The following is a 25,246-nucleotide window of genomic DNA, read 5'->3' as shown; positions in this document are numbered from 1 at the left end:
GAAGTACTGCTGATATCTAGTAATTGCTGTTTAATCGAGCATGTCGAGATATGATGACTTTACCAACATGCATCAATTTAGGAATCGAAACTAAATCAGAACATTAGGAAATGTCAACATAAGGTTGTAAATATACTGAATGTTTCGCAAAATGGTGCCCTATGGAAACATAAATAAGATCATTGGGGGGGAGGTATTAATAATAGTGTTAGTTGGATTCCAGAAATAAATATGATGAATAGTAACATATCGCTTACAGGGTAGCGTCCCTAAATTACAAATAGGTCGCAGTTTCCTTTCCAGCTCTTCCTCGTCACATTTTTCTTGGAATGGGAAATTGTTATCAATGCATTGTGGCTCCTGATATTTTAGAATGTTCTCACTATCGTCCATCGTACTTGGTGGACAATAGTGGCAGTACCTCTCAAGCCCTAGGTCGTCCTTGTACAAACTATAAAAAAATGGGAGGAAACTTATAAATTATTGCAAAATAAATTAATAAATATAAGTACAAGTAGACTACAGTTTACATGAGAATTGTATTGGAGAAGATTTCTGATTGGTTCAAATAAATAATAATAATAATAATAATAATAATAATATCACTATTATTATTATCATCATTATTATTATTATTAGTATTATTATTATTATCATTATTATTATTATTATTATTATTATTATTATTATTATTAATTAATTAAAAACAGCAATTACTACTCACGTGGCATTGTCGATCAATATTGCCTTTAGAGATTGCCAGCCTATTTAATTTCAATATTGAAGGTATAATTTGAAGATTACTCTGCCAACGCACAGAGTGCAATAATTTCGGAATCTCTTTTAGCCATTTTAATCTAAGTATTTGTGTACCCTAAGTCCGTATAAGAAAGCATACCTATTTGGTCACATTAACATGCTGCTACAATACTAACTTAGTGTCTTATATCGATATAGGCGGGAAATACCTGTTTGTTCCTGCATCCGTTTCAGCAGGACATTATGAACTGAATCAACACATGCACGTTTCTCTAATACATAAATAAAGTATGTACGTTTGCATGCATATTTACGAATCCATATGACGTGACTTATGTTACATTAGGAAAATTATATCGTACATAGCATGGTTCTAAGTGGGGTTAAATTCATGTGATTTATCGATGGTATTTGGCAATAACTTTTGATTTCTGCGCATTATGCGTACTGGGCATTATGCGTATGCGATTTGTTTCAGTCAGATTCCATGTACATTTTGGATCAAATATAAAAATATAACAAGATCGTGGACGTAAATAGAAAACTGAATGTAGATAAATCTGAATACAATTTTGAGTACGGAAATAACCAAGGTAGTCGTTTACCTAAATTGTATATATCAGTAATGATCAGAAATACATGAAAAAAAGTAACATGGAAAAAGTATATATACCAGGTAATTCCTTAATAGAAGAAGAAGCCTATACCACAGTAATAACCCAAACTATACAGAAATATAGAAACTAATGAAAGGGGTAAAGAAAGAAAAATCGAAAACATGTGCACTCAACAACAGACAAAGATAACAAAATGACAAGGAGTGCATTTCAGTTCTAAATAATGACAAAATAACTAATATGGAAAGACACTTCATGTGAAGATACAGTTGACAAACTTAAGGACTACAAACTTAAATAATATAAATAAGAACGGCCTTCAAGCTGTACACTAAAGTAAGAATATAAATAAGAACAGTCAGCAAGCTGTACACTAAAGTAAGAATATAAATAAGAACAGCCAGCAAGCTGTACACTAATGTAAGAATATAAATAAGAACGGCCAGCAAGCTGTACACTAAAGTAAGAATATAAATAAGAACAGTCAGCAAGCTGTACACTAAAGTAAGAATATAAATAAGAACGGCCAGCAAGCTGTACACTAAAGTAAGAATATAAATAAGAACAGTCAGCAAGCTGTACACTAAAGTAAGAATATAAATAAGAACGGCCAGCAAGCTGTATACTAAAGTAAGAATATAAATAAGAACGACCAGCAAGCTGTACACTAAAGTAAGAATATAAATAAGAACGGCCTTCAAGCTGTACACTAAAGTAAGAATATAAATAAGAACAGTCAGCAAGCTGTACACTAAAGTAAGAATATAAATAAGAACAGCCAGCAAGCTGTACACTAAAGTAAGAATATAAATAAGAACGGCCAGCAAGCTGTACACTAAAGTAAGAATATAAATAAGAACGGCCAGCAAGCTGTACACTAAAGTAAGAATATAAATAAGAACAGTCAGCAAGCTGTACACTAAAGTAAGAATATAAATAAGAACAGCCAGCAAGCTGTACACTAATGTAAGAATATAAATAAGAACGGCCAGCAAGCTGTACACTAAAGTAAGAATATAAATAAGAACAGTCAGCAAGCTGTACACTAAAGTAAGAATATAAATAAGAACGGCCTTCAAGCTGTACACTAAAGTAAGAATATAAATAAGAACAGTCAGCAAGCTGTACACTAAAGTAAGAATATAAATAAGAACAGCCAGCAAGCTGTACACTAATGTAAGAATATAAATAAGAACGGCCAGCAAGCTGTACACTAAAGTAAGAATATAAATAAGAACAGTCAGCAAGCTGTACACTAAAGTAAGAATATAAATAAGAACGGCCAGCAAGCTGTACACTAAAGTAAGAATATAAATAAGAACAGTCAGCAAGCTGTACACTAAAGTAAGAATATAAATAAGAACGGCCAGCAAGCTGTACACTAAAGTAAGAATATAAATAAGAACGACCAGCAAGCTGTACACTAAAGTAAGAATATAAATAAGAACGGCCTTCAAGCTGTACACTAAAGTAAGAATATAAATAAGAACAGTCAGCAAGCTGTACACTAAAGTAAGAATATAAATAAGAACAGCCAGCAAGCTGTACACTAAAGTAAGAATATAAATAAGAACGGCCAGCAAGCTGTACACTAAAGTAAGAATATAAATAAGAACAGTCAGCAAGCTGTACACTAAAGTAAGAATATAAATAAGAACAGTCAGCAAGCTGTACACTAAAGTAAGAATATAAATAAGAACAGTCAGCAAGCTGTACACTAAAGTAAGAATATAAATAAGAACGGCCAGCAAGCTGTACACTAAAGTAAGAATATAAATAAGAACAGTCAGCAAGCTGTACACTAAAGTAAGAATATAAATAAGAACAGTCAGCAAGCTGTACACTAAAGTAAGAATATAAATAAGAACAGTCAGCAAGCTGTACACTAAAGTAAGAATATAAATAAGAACGACCAGCAAGCTGTACACTAATGTAAGAATATAAATAAGAACAGCCAGCAAGCTGTACACTAATGTAAGAATATAAATAAGAACGGCCAGCAAGCTGTACACTAAAGTAAGAATATAAATAAGAACGGCCAGCAAGCTGTACACTAAAGTAAGAATATAAATAAGAACAGTCAGCAAGCTGTACACTAAAGTAAGAATATAAATAAGAACGGCCAGCAAGCTGTACACTAAAGTAAGAATATAAATAAGAACGACCAGCAAGCTGTACACTAAAGTAAGAATATAAATAAGAACGGCCTTCAAGCTGTACACTAAAGTAAGAATATAAATAAGAACAGTCAGCAAGCTGTACACTAAAGTAAGAATATAAATAAGAACAGCCAGCAAGCTGTACACTAAAGTAAGAATATAAATAAGAACGGCCAGCAAGCTGTACACTAAAGTAAGAATATAAATAAGAACAGTCAGCAAGCTGTACACTAAAGTAAGAATATAAATAAGAACAGTCAGCAAGCTGTACACTAAAGTAAGAATATAAATAAGAACAGTCAGCAAGCTGTACACTAAAGTAAGAATATAAATAAGAACAGTCAGCAAGCTGTACACTAAAGTAAGAATATAAATAAGAACAGTCAGCAAGCTGTACACTAAAGTAAGAATATAAATAAGAACCGCCAGCAAGCTGTACACTAAAGTAAGAATATAAATAAGAACGGCCAGCAAGCTGTACACTAAAGTAAGAATATAAATAAGAACAGTCAGCAAGCTGTACACTAAAGTAAGAATATAAATAAGAACAGTCAGCAAGCTGTACACTAAAGTAAGAATATAAATAAGAACAGTCAGCAAGCTGTACACTAAAAATAGACTAGAACTACATTCGTGGGTACTGAACTGGAAGTATTAATTGTGAACTGATTCCAGATTCCATGTACAAGGTATAGCTGTGTAAGGGAGAGAATTCGCAATGGCACTAACCTATCAAGCGTATGGTATGCAACCGAGTCTGAAAAACGTATCTACAATCACTGGATCATTAAAAGTAGGTCACTGTCTTGACCTGTTGGCACAAAAAAGTAATCGCCTTTGAACTTAATTACACATCTGCTCAGCAATAAAATAGTCTTGCCTTAAACAGAATACTTGGCATACTTATGTTGCGTCCTGCAACGAAAATATGTTTGTAATTTGTTTATTTCAGTTCTAAGTAATCAATTTTATATATATATATATATATATATATATATATATATATATATATATATATATATATATATATATATATATATATCTGAGCTTATAAACTGTGTGAAAAGCTAAGATTTAGGTTACTTACGTGCCTTTGTACTTATTCGCATTACTTACGAATTGATAAACTTACTATCTACCATTTTCACCTTGTCGGAAAGACGCCGAAATTGCCAGGACAGAAAATATCTGGAAGGAAAATTAGTTTACATTTAGCTAAAATAAAAGATCGCGTTACATGCAGTATGTATACAAATAATGTACATGTGCAAAGTTTAGGAAAGAACCACTATGATGTGTCTCATAATTCTATGATATGTATAATATGTATCTTAGCAACCTGATATACTCTTTGTTGTAGAGGTTACTAAGTCATTTAGACAGTCAGTCATAGATAAATGCATGCACGCACGCATACGCGCAAACAAGTATATATATGCATACATACATGCGTCATATGAAGAAAAGAAACTACATATAGAATTACACTGTTATAAGTTTTACATTTCATTTTCGTTGCTATCTCGGACTTAATGTTAAGCACATAACACTATAGACGTATTAACTTTTCGAAATATTATCATCATCAAGCAACTGTTAAAAGATCAGTGCCATGCTCCGCCAAATGATTGCAGATTTGCATAATTGCAGGTATTGAGATATTTCGTTTTGTCAATACGGTAGCTTACACAGTATTACAATTGTATTACTACTGTATCTTTGTCACTTTTCTGTTCTATTTTATGATCTTGTATTATTCTGAATTTGTTTAATCTGATGTAATCTCTTTTTAAAGAGGAAATAAAGTCAGTCAGTCAGTCAGTCATACATACATATCATATCATGTTGGTGACCGCAAACAGCATAGCTTCATTCTACAATAAAATGTGTGCCCTACTATCAACTAACATGCCCTAACATGATATTAAAAGTAAGTAGTAAATTAACATTAAATATAAACAATTAAAGGCCAAAGTCTTCTTGTCAAATCCGCAAATTTTGTTGTATGACAGCTGTTTGTGTGTGTTTATGTATTTGTTTATGTATTTGTTTATGTTTATTTCCAAGAGATTTCTATATGGTTTTCTGTATTTATATATCTCATTTTGTAAATGCATTAGTTGACGATGTATATATATATCATGCTTGCGTTCTCGTCTATGATGTGTCTCATAATCCTATGATATGTATAATATGTATCATAGCAACCTGATATACTCTTTGTTGTAGAGGTAACTAAGTCATTTAGACAGTCAGTCATAGATAAATGCATGCACGCACGCATACGCGCAAACAAGTATATATATGCATAAATACATGCGTCATATGAAGAAAAAAAACTACATATAGAATTACACTGTTATAAGTTTTCCATTTCATTTTCGTTACTATCTCGAACTTAATGTTAAGCACATAACACTACAGACGTATTAACTTTTCGAAATATTATCATCATCAAGCAACTGTTAAAAGATTAGTGCCTTGCTCCGCCAAATGACTGCAGATTTGCATAATTGCAGGCATTGAGATATTTCGTTTTGTCAATACGGTAGCTGACACAGTATTACTATTGTATTTTTGTCAATTTTCTGTTTTATTTTATGATCTTGTATTATCATGAATTTGTTTATTCTGATGTAATCTCTTTTTAAAGAGGAAATAAAGTCAGTCAGTCAGTCAGTCAGTCATACATACATACGTGCATAGTTAAACTTCTTAAAGTAAACAGATTTTTTATTAAAATTATTGCAATCGTCATATACTATTCCGATCGCATGTGAATCGTTTAATCATCAAAAACTTACACATAATATATGGAGTTTAAGAACGAAACTGGGTTTGGCCCACGTATGGATGGCTACGAAATAGTGGTCCATGATAAAGCTGAAAGAGACAAAAAAATATAATTACTTAAAGTTCTCTCTCTCTCTCTCTCTCTCTCTCTCTCTCTCATATGCGACGAACAAAAAACATTATATTGAATAATGAAAATAGAAAATGCATAATTTACTAAAGAACCGGTCTTTAAGAAAAATTATACTTTTAACAGCAAAATACTGGCTTTAGTAATGATTTCAAGTAACAAGATAAATGTTCATCTTCTATAATGAAAATCTAGCAAGTACATATCTATAAGCATATATGTCATATTGTTACCGTCTTTCTATGCATATGTCATCTTGTTACCGTCTTTCTACGCATATATGTCATCTTGCCACCGTCTTTATATGCATATATGTCATCTTGTTATAGTCTTTCTATGCATATATGTCATCGTGTTACCGTCTTTATATGCATATATGTCATCTTGTTATCGTCTTTCTATGCATATATGTCATATTGTTACCGTCTTTCTATGCATATGTCATCTTGTTACCGTCTTTCTAAGCATATATGTCATCTTGTTACCATCTTTCTATGCATATATGTCATAATGTTACCATCTTTCTATGCATATATGTCATCTTGTTACCGTCTTTCTATGCATATATGTCATCTTGTTACCATCTTTTTTGCATATATGTCATAATGTTACAATCTTTCTATGCATATATATCATCTTGTCACCAGCTTTCTATGCATATATGTCGTTTTGTTACCTTCTTTCTATGCATGTATTTCATATTGGTACCATGTTTCTATGCATATATTTAACATTGTTGCCATCTCTTTAAGCATATTCGATACTGTAACAATCTTTTATGTGCTTCTCATATCTATGCGAACAAATATATAATGTTTACAAATTATTTTATTTGATGTCCTATATTATTCCAAAATACACTTGTTCATTTAGTAATCTTGAATGAAGAATGCCTTTCTAGCCTTTATTATAAACCAGCTCTGATTGAAATAACTTACTAGAATTAATCATAAGACAGCTTTCTTTCTTTCGTTGGTATAGCTTATTAGACTAAATTATAAACCAGCTCTCACTCGAATACTTTATTAGACTTTATTATAGACCAGCTCTCACTGAAATAACTTACTAGACTTTATTATGAACCAGCGTTCATAGAAATAAATTACTATACTTAATACAAGGCCAGGTGTCATTAATACACATTATTAGACTTAATTATATAAGCCAGGTGTCATTAATACACATTATTAGACTTAATTATATAAGCCAGGTGTCATCAATGCAAATTATTAGACTTAATTATATAAGCCAGGTGTCATTAATACACATTATTAGATTTAATTATATAATCCAGGTGTCATTAATACACATTATTAGATTTAATTATATAAGCCAGGTGTCATTAATACACATTATTAGACTTAATCATATAAGCCAGGTGTCATTAATACACATTATTAGACTTAATTATATAAGCCAGGTGTCATTAATACACATTATTAGACTTAATTATATAAGCCAGGTGTCATTAGTACACATTATTAGACTTAATTATATAAGCCAGGTGTCATTAATACACATTATTAGACTTAATTATATAAGCCAACTCTTTCTGACAAGTTTGGAGATGTTGCAGGTCACTTTAAAACTCTCAGTACGACACCAATGAATGGTACCACTTGAAAACTCTCAGTACGACACCAATGAATGGTACCAATGAGTGGTACCACTTTAAAACTCTCAGTACGACACCAATGAATGGTACCAATGAATGGTACCACTTTCAAACTCTCAGTACGACACCAATTAATGGTACCACTTTAAAACTCTCAGTACGACACCAATGAATGGTATCAATGAATGGTACCACTTTAAAACTCTCAGTACGACACCAATGAATGGTACCACTTTAAAACTCTCAGTACGACACCAATGAATGGTACCAATGAATGGTACCACTTCAACTGAGAATTTCCAGAGGAGGATAGCAAGCCACTAAACTCTAAAAGCATGTTATGTATGACTTCGAAATTTGTTAGATAAATTAAGAGTTTAGGTTTGAAAAGTCAATACAAGATATCTCATTGTAAGACTATTATTGAATTGTATATGATTATAAAGCATGTTCTGGCTTGTAAAATATTCTATTTCGTGTTGTAGTAGATGGAATTATACCCCCCCCCCCCCCCTTTCTATCTCTGTAAATCATTCATCATCATGTACAGCATTTTCAGCAATTTATCACTCAAACTGCTTTAACTAACACTTGGGACGGTTTATGTAAATATGTATTCTCCAGAACTCCAAATTTGTAGCATATAAGTATCAGTTTCCAAACATGTTTGGAAATAAAAATCTATGAAAGCAGTGTGAATGAATTTGAGGGGAGAGGTAAAAACGTTGTCACGTGATGTCCAGTTGATAAAGGATGAAACTCTTTCCTGATTTATGAGGGATTTTGTATTGGAAGGGGTATGTGAACTGCTCAGTTTTATAAAAATATTTCATTAAAATAAATGACAATATGTTAAATTTCTTACAAAAACTTCCGTAAAGTACATTAAAATTGTAACGAGTTGTTTATTTTCAGCTGCTTTAGTGCATTTTTATTTTATGGCATACTGCTTGACCTTACTTCAGATGTCTACAAAATCAGATGCCTACCAAATAATCTGCTAAAAGCGCGTGGTGTTTTTTTACTTCATGGAGTTCAGAGGAAAATTGTAAAAGAATGGCCGATACCTTCATTTGCATTATATATATTTGGCAATTCATTCGTTGCGCTTTCACCAGCTGGTATTGTCTAGTCTGGCAAAATTAGTTGTCCTTATTTAAATACGTGCTAAAGATAGTGTTCTTTAGACTAATAGTGTTCTTTAGACTAATAGTGTTCTTTAGACTAATTCAGGCTGATTATTTTAGCCCAAGGGAGCAGACATTTTGGTTAGCTGTGTGCTAAGATCATGTACAATTTCTACAAGTACAATATCCAAGGAAAGTTCAGTTATCGTTCATGAAAGATACGAGCATGCCAATATTCACTTCGCTGGGTATATTGTAAATGTAAGCAACTTCACTTTACACCCACTGCTCTCTCAGTTCATGATATTTGTAGAACGCCCCTAAAAAGACCACATATCTATCTATCTATCTATCTATCTATCTATCTATCTATCTATCTATCTATCTATCTATCTATATATCTATCTATCTATCTATCTATCTATCTATCTATCATTATTATTATTATTATTATTATTAAATGATTTAATTGTGACTGTATAGCTGAAACGTTTAAGGCGCAAGCATCAAAAAGTTTTTTTGAATAATTTTCCTTAGTTCCTATCGAACAGTATTTATTAGTACCCAAGTTCCTCATAAGTCAAGCCGACCCCCCCCCCCCTTTATGATGGAAAGTGAGCCATTTCATAAATGCACATTGTATTTGTTCTATATAGCAACAATTGTTATTCTGAAAGACAGGAACATGAAACTTGTCGAAATTATTCCTGTGATGTCACTGATTTAGGGGAGTAGCACAGTAGGTTCATGGAGGTCAAAGGTTAAAATGTGTGATTGTTGTTCGAACACTAGAATATTGAGGAAATTGAATTTGTCTTGACGCCATTTATTGATTTACAGTCATTACAAATGTTTGAAAAGAAACGTTTTCACTCTCTTCAATTAATGCAACAATTTTGATTTTATGTTGACTTCACTTCTGTGTTCTAAGACGTATAGTTTGCCCATAATTAAGATCATTACATACATTACACTGCCTCAAGTCATAATGTGTAAGCAAAAGAAAAATAACCATAATTAGATTAATTTCATGCATAACATAATTGGTGATGTACCACTTTGCTTAGAAAATCTTGTATTATGCAAATAAACATAATTGCTCTAATTTAAAAATTGTTTAAGCAGCAGAGAGGGTGAACAGACCACTTAGGGGAATGGTCACCCTTGTGTTTTACCAAAAAAATAGTGACCACTCATAGAGGTCAATTACCACGTCTACGATTATTGTTTGTCCCAAACAGAATTGTAGACGCCCCTCTCTGCTGCTATCAATATTGGGAATCATCATCTGAATCATGGGAATCTTCATCTGTTTCATCTTCATCTGAATCTTCGGAATTTGTTCTATGTTTCAAGTAATATTCAAGTTCTGATGGTGGTTTTTCTATTTTTGGATTTATGTTCTTTCTTTTTCTGTAATAGTTCATCAAACTTCGATATCGATCTCCACCGCAATTTTTGCAAATCTGATATAATCCTCTAACGCCGTTGTTACATCCAACACATCTTCGTGGACCAGCATGAGGGTTTTTCTTTATAAGATAATTATGTTTCTTGCAATATTCTCCACGGCACCTTTTGTTGCATTTATCTGTTGTTCCTTGACGTAACCACGCACAGTTGTTCATTATATTAATGATATCTATTTAATTCAATTTAATTTTATCATCACCCCCTGTTACCCAAATATTTTATCAATACCCACACGATATCTTGTTCTTGGATCATGTAAATTTATTGTTATAAATCCATGCGGGGTAGCTTGCGCTCGTGAGAAGAAATTTTTGAATTTAATTATATCCATGTCACCACCACACCAAGTTTGATGAATATTTCGCAACGTGTGTGTGTCTACGCCATTAAACACAACTAAAATGTTGCAGTTGTCTCTGATCACTTTTGGTATTTGTGTATATCGTTGAGTAATATAGATCACGTCTGTATTTTTGTGTCTCCCTCGGGAAAATATTCTGGCTGGATTTGATTGTTTATCTAGCATCACATCGTCGTATACAACTAAATTATTAATAAATCCGTCTATGGAATCTACGGATGGTGCTTCATCAATATCGGTTATAAACTCTATAACATCATTATCTTCATCCAGTAATCGCGCGTTTTCATTGAAATCTTTAAGTACATCATAACATCGCTGATCATCAACGGATGGTGCTACTAAATATAATTTATCCCATTTCAACCATCTCATTATCAGATTAAGTAATAATTGCGTCTTACCCGATCCAGATGGTCCTATGATAATCATTCTGATGGAGTTCGGTAGCGCAGGATGATGCTTAACTGGCTCTCGCTGCCGAGTTGCTGAGAAATCAATTATATCCATATATATTATAACATGAATTTATATTGTTTACGCTGTAAAGTTAAAACTCCAACTATTGATTTAGCTACAGTTACAACAAAAAACAAAAAAATAGCGTACGGTGGAAAATGTTCTATGTGCTGTAGAAAGAAATTTTCATTTTTACCTAATAAGCGCGGTGGTGATATTGCTAATTTGATGTCAAAGTTTCCAGGTGCTCCATGGGCTAAATACAGCGGAGAAAAACATCTACCAGGATATAATTATTGCGGTCCTGGTACCAGACTCGATATCAGGCTCGATAATCAAGATCAACCAAAACCAGGCGAGGAACCAATAAATGCTATTGATCGAGCTTGTCATGCTCATGATGTAGCTTATAAAAGTAAAAATCTACAAGATAGGCATATTGCAGATGTAAAATTAATTCATTCATTAAATTCTATAAAAAATAAAAATATTAGAGAATCATTAGCTAATTGGTTAGTAAGATCCTCGATGAAAGGTAAATTAGCGATTGGGGCTGGTAATTAATAATGGAATCAATTTATTATTCGCCGAGAGGATACTGGAGAGGCAAAGCAGCAATTGGTAAACTTGCTGATGCAGCGGCGGTTAAACATTCTACTGCTAAAACGTGGTTGTCCAGGCAGGCAATATGGCAAATTTATCTACCACGTCCTAAACAAATTCAGTACGCGTATTTCGATATCAGTGTTCCTAATGAAGTTCATCAAGCTGATATTCTGTTTTTACCGCATGATACTGTGCGTGGAAAAACGTACAAATACGCGCTAACCGTAGTTGATGTTGCAAGTAGATATAAAGAAGCAGAGCCGCTATCAGCAAAAACATCATCTGAAGTAGCCGATGCGTTTGAACGAATTTATCAACGAGGACTCGGACCACGAGGTGGTCTACGATGGCCGCAGCTACTACAGGTTGATCCTGGTAAGGAATTTCTTGGTCCAGTATCATCGCTGATGAAACAACATAATACCAAAATACGACGAGGTCATACTGCCATTCACCGTGATCAAGCAATTGTTGAGCGATTTAATCGAACACTTGCTGAACGGTTATTTGGATATCAATACGCGAGGGAATTTATTCAGGATAAAAGATCTCGCGAATGGGTTGCAAGATTACCAGGTGTGATAGCTGCATTAAATAATGAGATCACACGAACAACCAACATGAAACCCGTTAGCGCGGTCACAAAAATAAATATACCAACACAACGAAAAGATGCTGGAAAACAAAAAATATTAGGTGATGTCACAGTCAGATATTTATATGAGCCTGGTGAACTTGAAGGTGGTAAAGCGAGAGCGACTGATCCTATTTGGAGTGTTACCACACACAAAATATCTACCGTGACAAGATCCACTGGAAGAAATGTAGGCGTTTCCAGACCTGCAATCTACAGATTAGATTCTGCTGCTCCTCAACGTGGATTTACACGTGAACAACTACAAATAATTCCCGCGGATACACAACTACCACCGCGATCACTCCGGTGATTTCGATCACTTAACTAGCACTAGCGCCAAGGGTGCCAGCGCCTCTACGTCGATTACACTCAAGACAGGTTAACATGGTATTTTCTCGTGTATGACCGCGACTATTATCTTTTCTATCTACGGTAAATTGTCTTGAATCATTACTCGAATACCGCCATCACATTATACAATTACAACTTGCGCAATGATTGTTCTGCTGCTGTTTTAACTCAATAATAAATTCAACATCAAGATCAAAGTCACGTTTATTTTTTTTATCAGATTGTTTGTATCCGATTAATTTTTTTCTTATTATATCATCATCGATGATGTTAAATTTATCAACGATTTCAGGAATTATAATTCTACGTAATTGAGATATATTTCTGACCGCTAAATAAACTAAATTTGACCACTCGATGCGATCGTCTACAATCCAGACTCGTGTATCAGAAATAGTTAATCCCTGAGACGAGTGGATCGTCACAGCGTATCCCAACACCCATGGAGATTTGTCAGCGCGTAATGCATCTTCGACCACACTGATATCAACGGCGACAATATCATTTAATACGAGATTCTGTTTCCTTGACTCTGTCAAGGGTCCTGGAATATCAACATTAATATTCTGTTTTCGTGTATCTGATGGTCTATAACACAACGGTACGGGTAATTCTGAATATTGTTCTTTATGTAGTTGAAATAACTGCTGTTGTAAAGCGTCTCTGATTATTTTTCTACTTGCTACGATCAAATCGTTGGGTCTCCATGAGTTCAAAAAATCACTCATTGATGTCTCTGAGATCACTCCACGTATTATTTCACACTGAATTTTGTTTGATTGTAATCTGATTAATTTTTTAAACTCCTTCAAATTTGCATCAAGAGCTCTATGATCATCATCTATTTCTTCGTAATAATCAACGAAATTTTTTAACCAATCATGTGGAGATGGTCCAACAAAGGGTGGAGGTTGACCATGATCGCCACACATTATTATGGCGGTATTTTTCGTCAACAACCAATCAAGAAACATTTTTAATGTATCCAATGACACCGTGCATATCTCATCCCAAATAATTATTTTAGGTATATATTTTTCTCCCATCCGTTCAGGAGTCCATGTATCTCCGCGCCACCGAAAGAAACTATGATACGTGCACGATTGTACTTGCCGCTGTTTCATCTCACGTGCAAGTCTATGTGTGGGTGTCAGCACGATTATATCTGAATTTCTAAAAACATTAATCGTTCGAGTTGTTTTGCCGCATCCACCAGGTCCATTGAGATATACTGTCTTATATCTGGTTATTGGATCACTCAACGATGGTGCCTTCGACATTTCTGATATTTTATTACCCTCACGATAAAAATCTCTCACTGGAACATCTGCTGATTCTACATAATTGTGTAATAGTTCCTTTTTTATTCTCCACGAACCCCATCGTTCATCATTACTTGTAAATTTCATAACAGATTCTAAATATTTACTTGAAATATAAAACGAGTCCGTTGCGACTCTGACTGCGGTCTCAGGAAATCTATTAATCATCGATAATAAATTTATAGAAACATAAGCCAACATGGAAGATCTTAGATGAGTATATTGCGGGGATACGTCATTTATGTAACTAACGATCGTACCTAATTTTGTTCCGTCGGATAAATAAACACTCTCTCGATTTACAAATGTATTTTTCGCCGTTGTATCAGCGATTATAAAATCGTACTCGGCATCATCTAAAATTAATCGTGCGTGATGTCTTTTATAATAATATGCACCACCTTGAGTAAATTTACCTATAATTTTTCTACCGAGATCTTTTGCGGTTTTGAGTTTATTAGGAATATCATCTTCGGAAATATCAGGATATTTTTCCTTAAACTCGCTAATAACTTCAGAATCTGACATGGGCAACCAAACTTTGGTCTGTGCATGATATGATATAATTGCCTCACTGACCACCAACGATGTCAGTATCATACAATCTAGCATATATCGCAACAAAACTATAGGTGCCCAACGTTTTTCACAAAAATGTCTACCAAACCAAACATAACAAATCTTGTGAAGATTTTCGTTAAACTCGAATGATTCAATACAGGCGAATCCAGTCAGATCAAAATCAGGTAATGGTCCATTAATTGCCACTCGCGTCATCTCGTTTGTAGGGTGACCAAATCTTTCAAAGTACGTAGAACAATCTCCGTATCCCAGAAAACTTCCTGGATAACATGCAACCATATCAACCGAAATAACATCATTGTAATTGTATTTGGTATTCCATAATCCGCCATGTCCATATTCGACGCAACTTGCGCGTACGTCCTCGAGTAAATCAAATCGTGTTGGTTTCCATGAATTTCGTTCTCTGGCGAAATGAGCCGCAACAGATGGAACGGTAAAACAATTAGTTAGTAATTTGTCAGTATTTTCCGCGTGCTTGCACTGTAAAAACGTCGCAAGATTTTTCATCTCGTCATGGAGGGATTCTGTGCGATATATTTCACCGTTCGGTTTGACAAACTGATCAAATTCACCCTCCTCATTACTTTTAAATAACCATACCGATACAGGATCGGTTTTACTTATTTTGTTGATAAAATCAAACATACTATCTGCCCCAGAATTATCTGCCCCCATATCTGGGGAGTAAAATCTAACAGTTCGATCACGTGGAAATATTGTTACTGCGTTAGTCCATGCGTGGGCGTTATGATCGATAATATTTATTGGAGCTCCCTTCGATTTATATTTCGACTGGTACAGTACTTCTCCCGTTATTGTCGCCACAGTTATTGGAAATTTTAATATTTTTCCTAACTCAGCAACATCTTTTATTGTAGCACCGGTGTCCTTAACTGAATCAGCCCACGAGTTTATTTTTTCACGCCTTAAATCGGTTAATCCATTTCCACGCATCGCGTTTGTAAAGTGTTCTATTACTCGTTCAGCTACACAATTTAACCTTGAAAATTTCATCGGCGCTAGTTTATCAACGTTAGGTTTTTTATTTATCTCATAGATTCCATAAATAACCGCCGTTACAGGATACGCTCGTTCATAATACGGTTTATCAATACCAGTCAATAGACCCGGTCTGGAATTTTTACTTAATATGATAGTTTTATTATTACCAAGGACAGGATCATATTTGTCACGGATAATCCAACTACCTGTTTCTGTTAATACAATAAATTTTACTCTGAAGAAATATTTTTGATTGCCCTCGTATTCAGCGATGTAGTTAATGATAGTTGCCGCTCGTTTGTCATTCATTGTGGCGTCCGTGACAGCGTCCTTGACTCCGTCAGTGCGTATAATCTTGAACGTTGACCATGTATGAGATGCACCATCCGTGTAAAATTCTTTCTTGGCGTCGTGAATTTTCGAGATCAAACTTTTATTTTTCGGATCAACCAGATCTCGCACTGGCAAGTCAGAAGATAATCTGTCAAGGTTGAATTTATACTTAACAGGCCTAGTTTGGGATAATCTCTCAAACTCGTTCATATAATTAAAACAAATATTTAAATAAAGAAAATTATATATATATATACAATGTCCCAATGCAGATGGTTGATGATCGGCTCAGTAAATCGATGCAACAAATCCTGTAGAAAGGAATTTTGTTGGATGCACTCACAAAACATACGACGAGGAAGTCTAGGACCAATACCATGTCTACGGTGTGGTATTGGAGTGCGAGGAAAGACAGAATTATGTGGGAAGTGCGGCGGGAAACGGTTCAGAGAGCTTAAAAGATATTATGACAAAAAAAATAATAGCGGTGAAAACGCTATAAAATCCGTGGAGGATTATATATCAAGATTTCAGACAAACAATGATTTAAACATATAATATTATTATAATGGAGCAAAATATATTTGTCCCACATCCTGTCATAACAAACTATGAATCAAATATTAATGGTATCATCAGACACCGCAAGTTAAAAAAACCAGTTGGAGTTGTTTCTAATACTGGCTATCTAAGGTTCACATGCGAGGGGGGGGGGAAGAAACATTATTTGTGTCATAGATTTACATACGAGTGTCACAAGGGTTTGATCAATGATGGTCTTGTTATTGATCATATTGACGGGGATACGCAAAACAATAATTTATCCAACCTTCGTGTTGTCACATACAGCGAGAATAATACACGTGGAAATACAGGAAGATATAAGACAATCGGAAAGAGGGCGGTAATTTCTACAAACATAGAAACCGGTAAAGAAATTATGTTTCAGTCTATGAACGCGGCTGCGACATATTTTGATATTAACTCGCGTGTGGTAAAATACGTCGCAGATAATATAACCAGATCTACTTTCTCGAAAAAATATAAACAGAAAATTATCTTTAAGTATCAATAACTATCATCACCACATTATTAACTATCATCACCACATTATTAACTATCATCACCACATTATTAACTATCATCACCACATTGAATTAATTTTTTAATTTATGTCACAGTAGGTCCTCCATACACTACTGAATTTTTGATTACATAAGGGGAGATTACTTTGTAATATATAGTTTTCTTCGTAGATGGTTGGTTTTTTATGATCGTAATTAGTCAGTTTAACTAATTACATCGTAACTAATTACATCGTAACTAATTACTCGTAGAAGTATTATTTATGTTTTTTAAATATTTCCCCATCATACAACACATGATAATGTTATTGATCCGTAGGAAGCTGTGTGTGAAACAGAAACCGTTGCTCATTGTAATCGACCGGCAGTTGTGTGTTCACTGAACTTACATTCTGGAAAGTTCTTTGACTGGTGCATTAATGCCACTGTTATTATTGATTTTCAGTCTGCTTAGGAAACCCGCTACAAATACAGAAACTATTATTCAGAAACTGTTATAAATACAGAAACTATTATTCAGAAACTGTTATAAATACAGAAACTGTTATTATTCAGAAACTGTTATAAATACAGAAACTGTTATTATTCAGAAACCGCTACAAATACAGAAACTGTTAAATACAGAAACTGTTATTATTCAGAAACCGCTGTTTAGTGTAAATATTGGTTCCTTAGCTATATATTAACTTCCGAAACATATGTTCGTAACAATGTTTGATAGCTCGATCAGTATGGTATTGGACTGTGGCGCTCGCGGTCCAGGATCAAACCCCCATGGCTGACAATTTGTCGGTGGTGTACGCATAATTGCGATTTTTATAATAGTGGGGGGAACCGCAAGAACCCACCCGCTCAGCAAAATTCACCCACAATATTGACTTGTGGTTGATACCTATTTTTCGTATCACCCACTGGATTAATTATTATGGGTGGGTTTTTGCTGAGCGTACCTTAATTAAGTTATATGTTTGTGCTGTCCCAGAAACATCCCGACGAACTCGAAGGGGTTCTGGGATATTTTTTTTTTATTTTAAAGATTTATATATTATATAATGAACCATGAAAATATCAATGATGTAATTGTCGCTATTAAAAAATTAAAAAAAGATGGAATTAATATATCTGATGAACTTAATCCTGAAAAAATAGTTTCTGACTTTGAGATTTTACAAGAACGTAAAACCATGGGGACCCACACACTATCATCTGAATACAGGCTCATGAAACGGATTCAATCGGCAATGTTTCAGTCGCTAGCTACCGTAGAAGATGATCATGTGAAGGAGTTCGTTCCTCTTTCTACCGCCGTAGAAAGAATTAAGTCGTTATTATCCCACGAGTATGAGGCAAAGAAAACGATTAGTACCCGTATAAGACTATTAAGAAAAATTATGTCAGAGAGTAACCTCGTTACTGGTGAAACGATCCAAGGTAACTTCGTTACTGGTGAAACGATCCAAAGTAGTAATTTTGAAGATGACTGAGATCTTTGATCAGAAATAATATTTCTGAATTTGATGGGTTAGTAATTTGTTTTTTTTTACTGAAATTTAACAAATTTGTACAAATTTCTTAATTTTGACTACCATTTACCCCATCAAAAGCATAAAATTGTACAAATTTCTTAATTTGACTACCATTTACCCCATCAAAAACATAAAATTGTACAAATTTCTTAATTTTGACTACCATTTACCCCATCAAAAGCATAAAATTGTACAAATTTCTTAATTTTACAAATTATTTATTTCTGAATTAATTTATTTATTTACTGAATTAATTTATTTTTTTTTACTAAAATCAAGAAAAATGCACAAATTACTTGATTCTGACGGGGTAGTTGGTAGTCAAAATCAAAGAAAAATGCACGAACTACTTGATTTCTGACGGGGTAGTTGGTAGTCAAAATCAGGAAAATTGAGCAATTTCGTTGTATTTTAGTAAAAAAAAAATCTCAGTAAAAATAATATTATTAATAAATAAAATTAATTTATAATAAATAAAATTTGTTAGGAACAATTTGACAAGGTTAGAATTTCTTATTTCTGACGGGGTAGTTGGTAGTCAAAATCAAGTAGTTCGTGCATTTTTATGTTTCTGAGGGGGTAGTTGGTAGTCAAAATCAAGTAGTTCGTGCATTTTTATGTTTCTGAGGGGGTAGTTGGTAGTCAAAATCAAGTAATTTGTACAATTTCAGTAAAAATCAGGAAAATTAATAAATATTATTTTTTTTTGTGATACAAATTTTAATTTTACTTTCATCGACTAGCTTTTTTAGTTGCCTGGGCCGATTAATTTGTACCAAACACAAATTTGTGCTAGTAATAATAAAATATTTTTTTAAGTTGATCGAATTTGAGTCTGATCTCTGTTACAAATGTTCTTCTAACTGTTAAGAAATCCTCGCGTGTAAAAACCCTCCATTACATGAAGATCTACAACAAAAGTCCTTAGACAGAAATCCTTAAGACGGAAGTCTTTACGACGGAAGTCTTAGGACTTTACATACAGATTTATTACAAGCTCTTCTTCACGTATGTCAATCAAGCGATTAAGGTGGTCTGTGAGCTTAAAATTGATTCGTGTTAACATATTATTGTGACACCGTAAATACACAGGATTAGTTGGTTCTTGCACGATTAAACTTCCAGGGGGAACTTGTGGTGTGAACGTGTACAGGATGTATCCTTGTTGAGCCTGATTTGATCTTCCGAGATCTATTTGATAGCTGCCATCGATTACATCACAAACTAGATTGACCGCGACCGTCGGTGTTATATTAACGATCCGCGGGGATACGTGTCTTCCGCCGCCATGTGGATCGTTATCATATCTGAGAACAGTTGGAGGTGGTGCTAGTTTTTTCCACGCATCGAGTATTTTAGGGAAGTTTTCGTCGATAAGATCGTTTAATAATTTTACTAGTTCTCCAGCATCAATCCCCGGTATTACAAATGTTGGTAATTGTTGTTTAGTTATTTTGTAATGATTGAGAAACCATGGTCCAGCTTTATAATTATCAATAATTTCATCACCGTGTCTAACCATGTTCACAATGATAGTTTTATTAACGTATCTAATATCTGATATGACCTGATTTAGATGTTTTATCGTCTCAATGATTTTTTGTTTTACGTCATCGCTGTAGCTATCAGTAAAGAAATTTCGTAGTTTGTTGATTGATTGTTTAAATTCAAAATTAACAGGATCAGAATATGATTTAATAAATTCTTCATCTACGAGTGGATATACTCTAGCATCTGGATGATTACTACGTACATTATTTATTATTTTAGGAACGTCACCATCAGGAGTAATTGTAAACACGGAAAGACCACCGGTCTGGATCCATGGATATTTACCTCTATATTCAGGAACTGTCATAAATTTCCTTTCATCTGTGATAAAATCACCCCTCGTTGGTTCTGGTGGTCCTTCATGCACCGGGGGAATTTCAGGCCATCCTAGCACTGATCTGATTGAAGATTGATAAATATCAACGGCATAATCAGGCGAGTTTATTTCAACCGTCGAGGACAACGTCGGCTCATGAACATTAATTGATATTTTTGATTCTTTTCCTGTTATTGATTTTATTCTACGCGCAAATTCCTCACTGATCTCTTCAATCTCATAACTGCCAGTTGGTATTCCAACAACAACCCAGTCAGGTGTTCCATCGGGTTTGTTCTTGTTAGTAAATACAAGCGAATTATTTGCTGGTGTACCATTAAATGATTTTGATCTGATATTTGGCCAGCTGTAATATACTCGTAATTGTGCTAGTGCTATTTCTTTTACTGGAATTGCAGTAGGAAAATTAACACTAAATTCAGGATTAGTTGAACTTACCGAGATCATCGTTATCTTTGGCGGAGTTGTGTTGGTCACGATCTGCTGGAGTAATTCTGTCATTATTGATACTTGTATCTTTAATACCGATACCTTCGTCGTATATTTTGGTCATCATTGAAAATTCGAAATCTGATATAATTCCATCACTGAGACTCGCTGATAACAACGAGGATAATTTCGAGTATGCTACCGTCGCTGTATGTAATTTTATTTTGTAATCGGATATTTTTTCGTTCGTACAAGTACATATTTTTTTTGTGATGATACCAAGCACACCTGCAATAGTTGTTGCTGCTGAAATACAGATAGTTACAGCTACTGGTGCCATCGTTGTCAACGCTGATAATATTACACCGGTTCCAGCAACAACAGCGGATACTGAATAAACAATCACATCAACGATAACCAATCGTCGTCGATATTTTTTTACTTTTACTGTATATTGATCGACTTGATCTTTTAGCGCCGCCTGCCATTCACGCGCTTGATTGTATCTGTATTGTGCACCGTCCATATATATTTTTATGCAGTAACCAATTGAGGTGTTTCAGCTACAAATTCCAAACACCACCAGAAGGATGTTGCGGTTAATGTCCAACAGCTGCTTCCAGCATAAATACTTCTTCGGTTCCGCTATTTAATACAACAGATACAACCCCGGAAAACCTGTCGGTGGAATGACGCCATGGAAACTTTGTAAATATTTCAAATTTTGCAGCACTGAACACGGACAACCTGTACATGCCAGTGACTGTTGCGGTATATTTGATAGTATTATTTTGTTTTGACCATGTTGCAAATCCCGATGATACCGTGCATACGATGTTTGTGATATGCCCGGGAGTTATTTCAGCTGGAATTTTAATCAGATTGGTTTTACTGATAATCTCAGGAATTCCCGCTACGATGTCTAGTTGTGTTCGTTTGATCGTGTCTAGGTTACTTTTGATATCAACGAGTTTCATGTCAATGACGGAAGGAGTTCCAAAGAACTTATTTATGGCATCATCGGTTTTCTGAAAATTTCTTCGAAGCCTTGTAAAACCGGTTACGTGAACGTCATACTCGGCCCGTAGCGTGGATAGTTTTCCATCCACGTCGTCGACGTATAGTTTGTTTGCGACGTCGTTGTCAGATTTTGGAGCTGTTACAGCTACTATTTTGTTCCCGTTCATGCTAAGTTCACCTGTCATCGTGTCACCGGTGTTTCTCACGCGATTAGCAACACTTTTTGCAATTTCATCTCTGATGGTCTTAAGTGACATACTTGAATCTCTGATTCTACCACCGTCAGTAAACACGGGAATATTATCCGTAACTGCACCAAGTACTCGCCGGACTATATCATTCCATTTGATATTGCTGGTTTTTAGTTTACCATATCGATCTTGAAAAATAACAACTTCATCTGGGTCAACTCCAGCCAGGTTCATAATATCAGCGAGGTCATCTTTAGTCGCATACTTTGACAGATCAACGTCGGATTTTATTTTCTTACTAGTAGAAGATCTTCCGTAAATATCAACCATTATAATAAGATCCGTTGTTTAAAATGCTTTACGCGCAACATATCGGTTGCTTGTATAATCGTGCACGACTTTATGTGGCGGCTTGGATGATTTTGATATAGCGTCGAGTACATTAATTACTTCACGGCCGCATATTGGCGGATCTGTCATTGTTTGTGTGGGTAGCGTTGAATACCAAACTTTGGAACCTCTAGTTGTTGCGTGGAGTGGTGCGACATACTTGATAAATTCAACAGGTGGAGCTAACCCGTACGAATCAAAATAAACAATTCCACGCGGATCAATCGCGTATGATGCCCAATGAGTACCGGGTCCGGAACGTTTGTCAAGATTAATAATACCTGTTTCTAGTTTGTTTGGTTGTTTCGGTAATTGATCTCGCATAAAAACACCTCTAAAGGCGGATATTTTTAATTTTTTAGCAGCATCAAGTAAATCAAAATTTGATGCTGGAACGTCTAACGAAATGACCCTGGAAGCCTTAGGCCTCTCCCCCAACGAGATCCTGGCAATCTTAGACCGCGTCCCTTTTTTTGTATCCTTGCCCTGTTGCTTTCTTTAGTGCCATTCCAGCGGCTGTTCCAACAGCACCTAACGCGGCCGCTTTTGCTACGGCTGGAGCAGCTGCAGCTATTAATGCCGGAATGGCCGCAAGTAGTGGAAATATACCACCCGTTTTAACCATGTCTTTGATGGCGCTCGGGGAGAGATGGAATTGAACTCCAGTTTTTGATTCTAGGGCTTTATTGAAATGTTTAATCTGATTATTTGTCAGCGATAATTTGTTTGGACCACCACTAATATGATCTCGTTTTAGTGATATTTTAGTTCCGCATTTGTTGGCGGTTTTTGATTGAAGCTTTTTTACCTGACCCGGGGTCAGAGTAACATTAACATGACTATACGACATTTTTATATAAAATATATTTTTCTAAATAACACGATTAAAGATTTTCCACCGGTGCATCAACGACCCTCATTCGACCACTACCACCTTCAAGTAACATGGCCTTGTCGCTAAGTATGACCGCGATCGCTCTGTAATCAACACCACCGGTATTTAATGTTGCTTTGAGATGTATATCAACGACAGATTGTTTTGATAGATCAAGATGTTCTAATGAAAAATAATAAATCGGGTACAATTTTTTAAAATCTAGTTGTGATATTTGCAACCCGGTATCAACATTTTGATCACGTCCCATAAATGACATCAAACGATGATATGCACGTCCTATGTGATTTAATGCATAATTTAGTTGTACATTTTCTGTTGGTTCCTGTTGTCCGTTTATCCGTAAAGAAATATCTGTGAGACCTAGTTGGTCAAATATCATATGAGAGTGAACTTGTGAGTTTAAACGATCAGTTCTCTGAAAAGCAATAAAAATATGTCGTGGTGCAGAAACACCCTGTTGTGATGCTATATGCCATGTAAACTGACCGTTAACGTTAGTTTGCATACTGTCTGTGCTTGTTGTTAACCATGACAACAAGGATTTACCACCTGCATCCATGAAAGAAATTAATCGCTGTTCTTCTGCGATCGTTGGAGTCATTACCGGCATCCACAATGAAAGTTTCGATAATATTACTTTACCAGCATCACCAGCGGGTCTCCACAGAGCATCATTATCATCGTTTTTTCTTACAAGAACAACCGTGTGTCTAGCTCCAAAAATAACCTTTTTAACATTCCTGCAAAATCCAAAAATATGCGATAGTGGAATTGTACATGAAAAACCTCTATTGCCTCCTAGCAACATATTTCTACGTGTTGCAAATCCCAAGTTGAAATTGTCATTAGAGCCATGAACTACTGGCCACACGTCAACATCATTGTTATCGGCAAAATTTCTTGGTCGTCTTATATTGTACGGATTACTTTCAGGGTTATCGGAGTTATCTTTCACAAACATCATTGTGGGACCTGCTGATCTAGTATAATCATCAGAATATCTCGCCAGACCAATTATTGTTGTAGCAACGTCGACATCATTCTGAATTGATTCAATATTTTTTCCATCAATCATGTATGTGGCGCCACTAAATAATGCTATGATCCCGTTGTTGACAAAACCAATTTTTACTGGATCTAAGTAATTAGTATCATCCGTTTTTATAATTGTACCTTCTACCTCAAGAAAGGCATCAGCGGGTAAAAAGTATCTACTTGTATCATGAACCTGTAATTCGATTCTCCCCGGCTGATTTGGTTGTTTTGCGTCATAGGAATAAAATTGATAATCACGTACAGATTCATCCTTAAGGACGGGTGCTTCCATATCAAATGCTGTGTCGGACACGCGCTTGAACATTTTATTATAATTATTTTTCGTCTAACACGTTGATCACCGCCTTCGGAAAGTTCCACCTCGGAAAGTTCCACCTCGGAAAGTTCCACTTCCTGATATCAAACTTGAGATATTATTTCCAGATTCACCGAGT

The 25,246-nt window shown here is 34.8% G+C and overlaps 1 protein-coding gene across 3 annotated transcripts in view; it reads right to left on the bottom strand.

Annotated features, from left to right (window-relative positions):
- The window catches only part of LOC149796307 (uncharacterized), a 43,877-nt gene that overhangs the window by 9,355 nt on the left and 9,276 nt on the right, over positions 1-25,246 (bottom strand). For 2 of the 3 annotated variants that reach the window (XM_089960953.1, XM_089960956.1), the window contains exons 2-4: positions 6,340-6,418; positions 4,668-4,723; positions 258-451 (exon numbers count right to left, since the gene is read on the bottom strand). In XM_089960953.1, the coding sequence (XP_089817079.1) occupies positions 258-451; positions 4,668-4,723; positions 6,340-6,411 (322 nt within the window). In that variant the 5' untranslated portion in view covers positions 6,412-6,418. Of the gene's footprint in view, positions 1-257; positions 452-4,667; positions 4,724-6,339; positions 6,419-11,438; positions 11,523-25,246 lie in introns of all 3 variants that reach the window. The other variant, XM_089960955.1, reaches the window with a different exon arrangement.

Source organism: Sinohyriopsis cumingii, chromosome 6 (assembly GCF_028554795.1).
Source record: "Sinohyriopsis cumingii isolate HCF-2022 chromosome 6, ASM2855479v2, whole genome shotgun sequence".
NCBI lineage: Eukaryota > Metazoa > Mollusca > Bivalvia > Unionida > Unionidae > Sinohyriopsis > Sinohyriopsis cumingii.
This window is presented reverse-complemented; position numbering and strand designations above follow the sequence as displayed.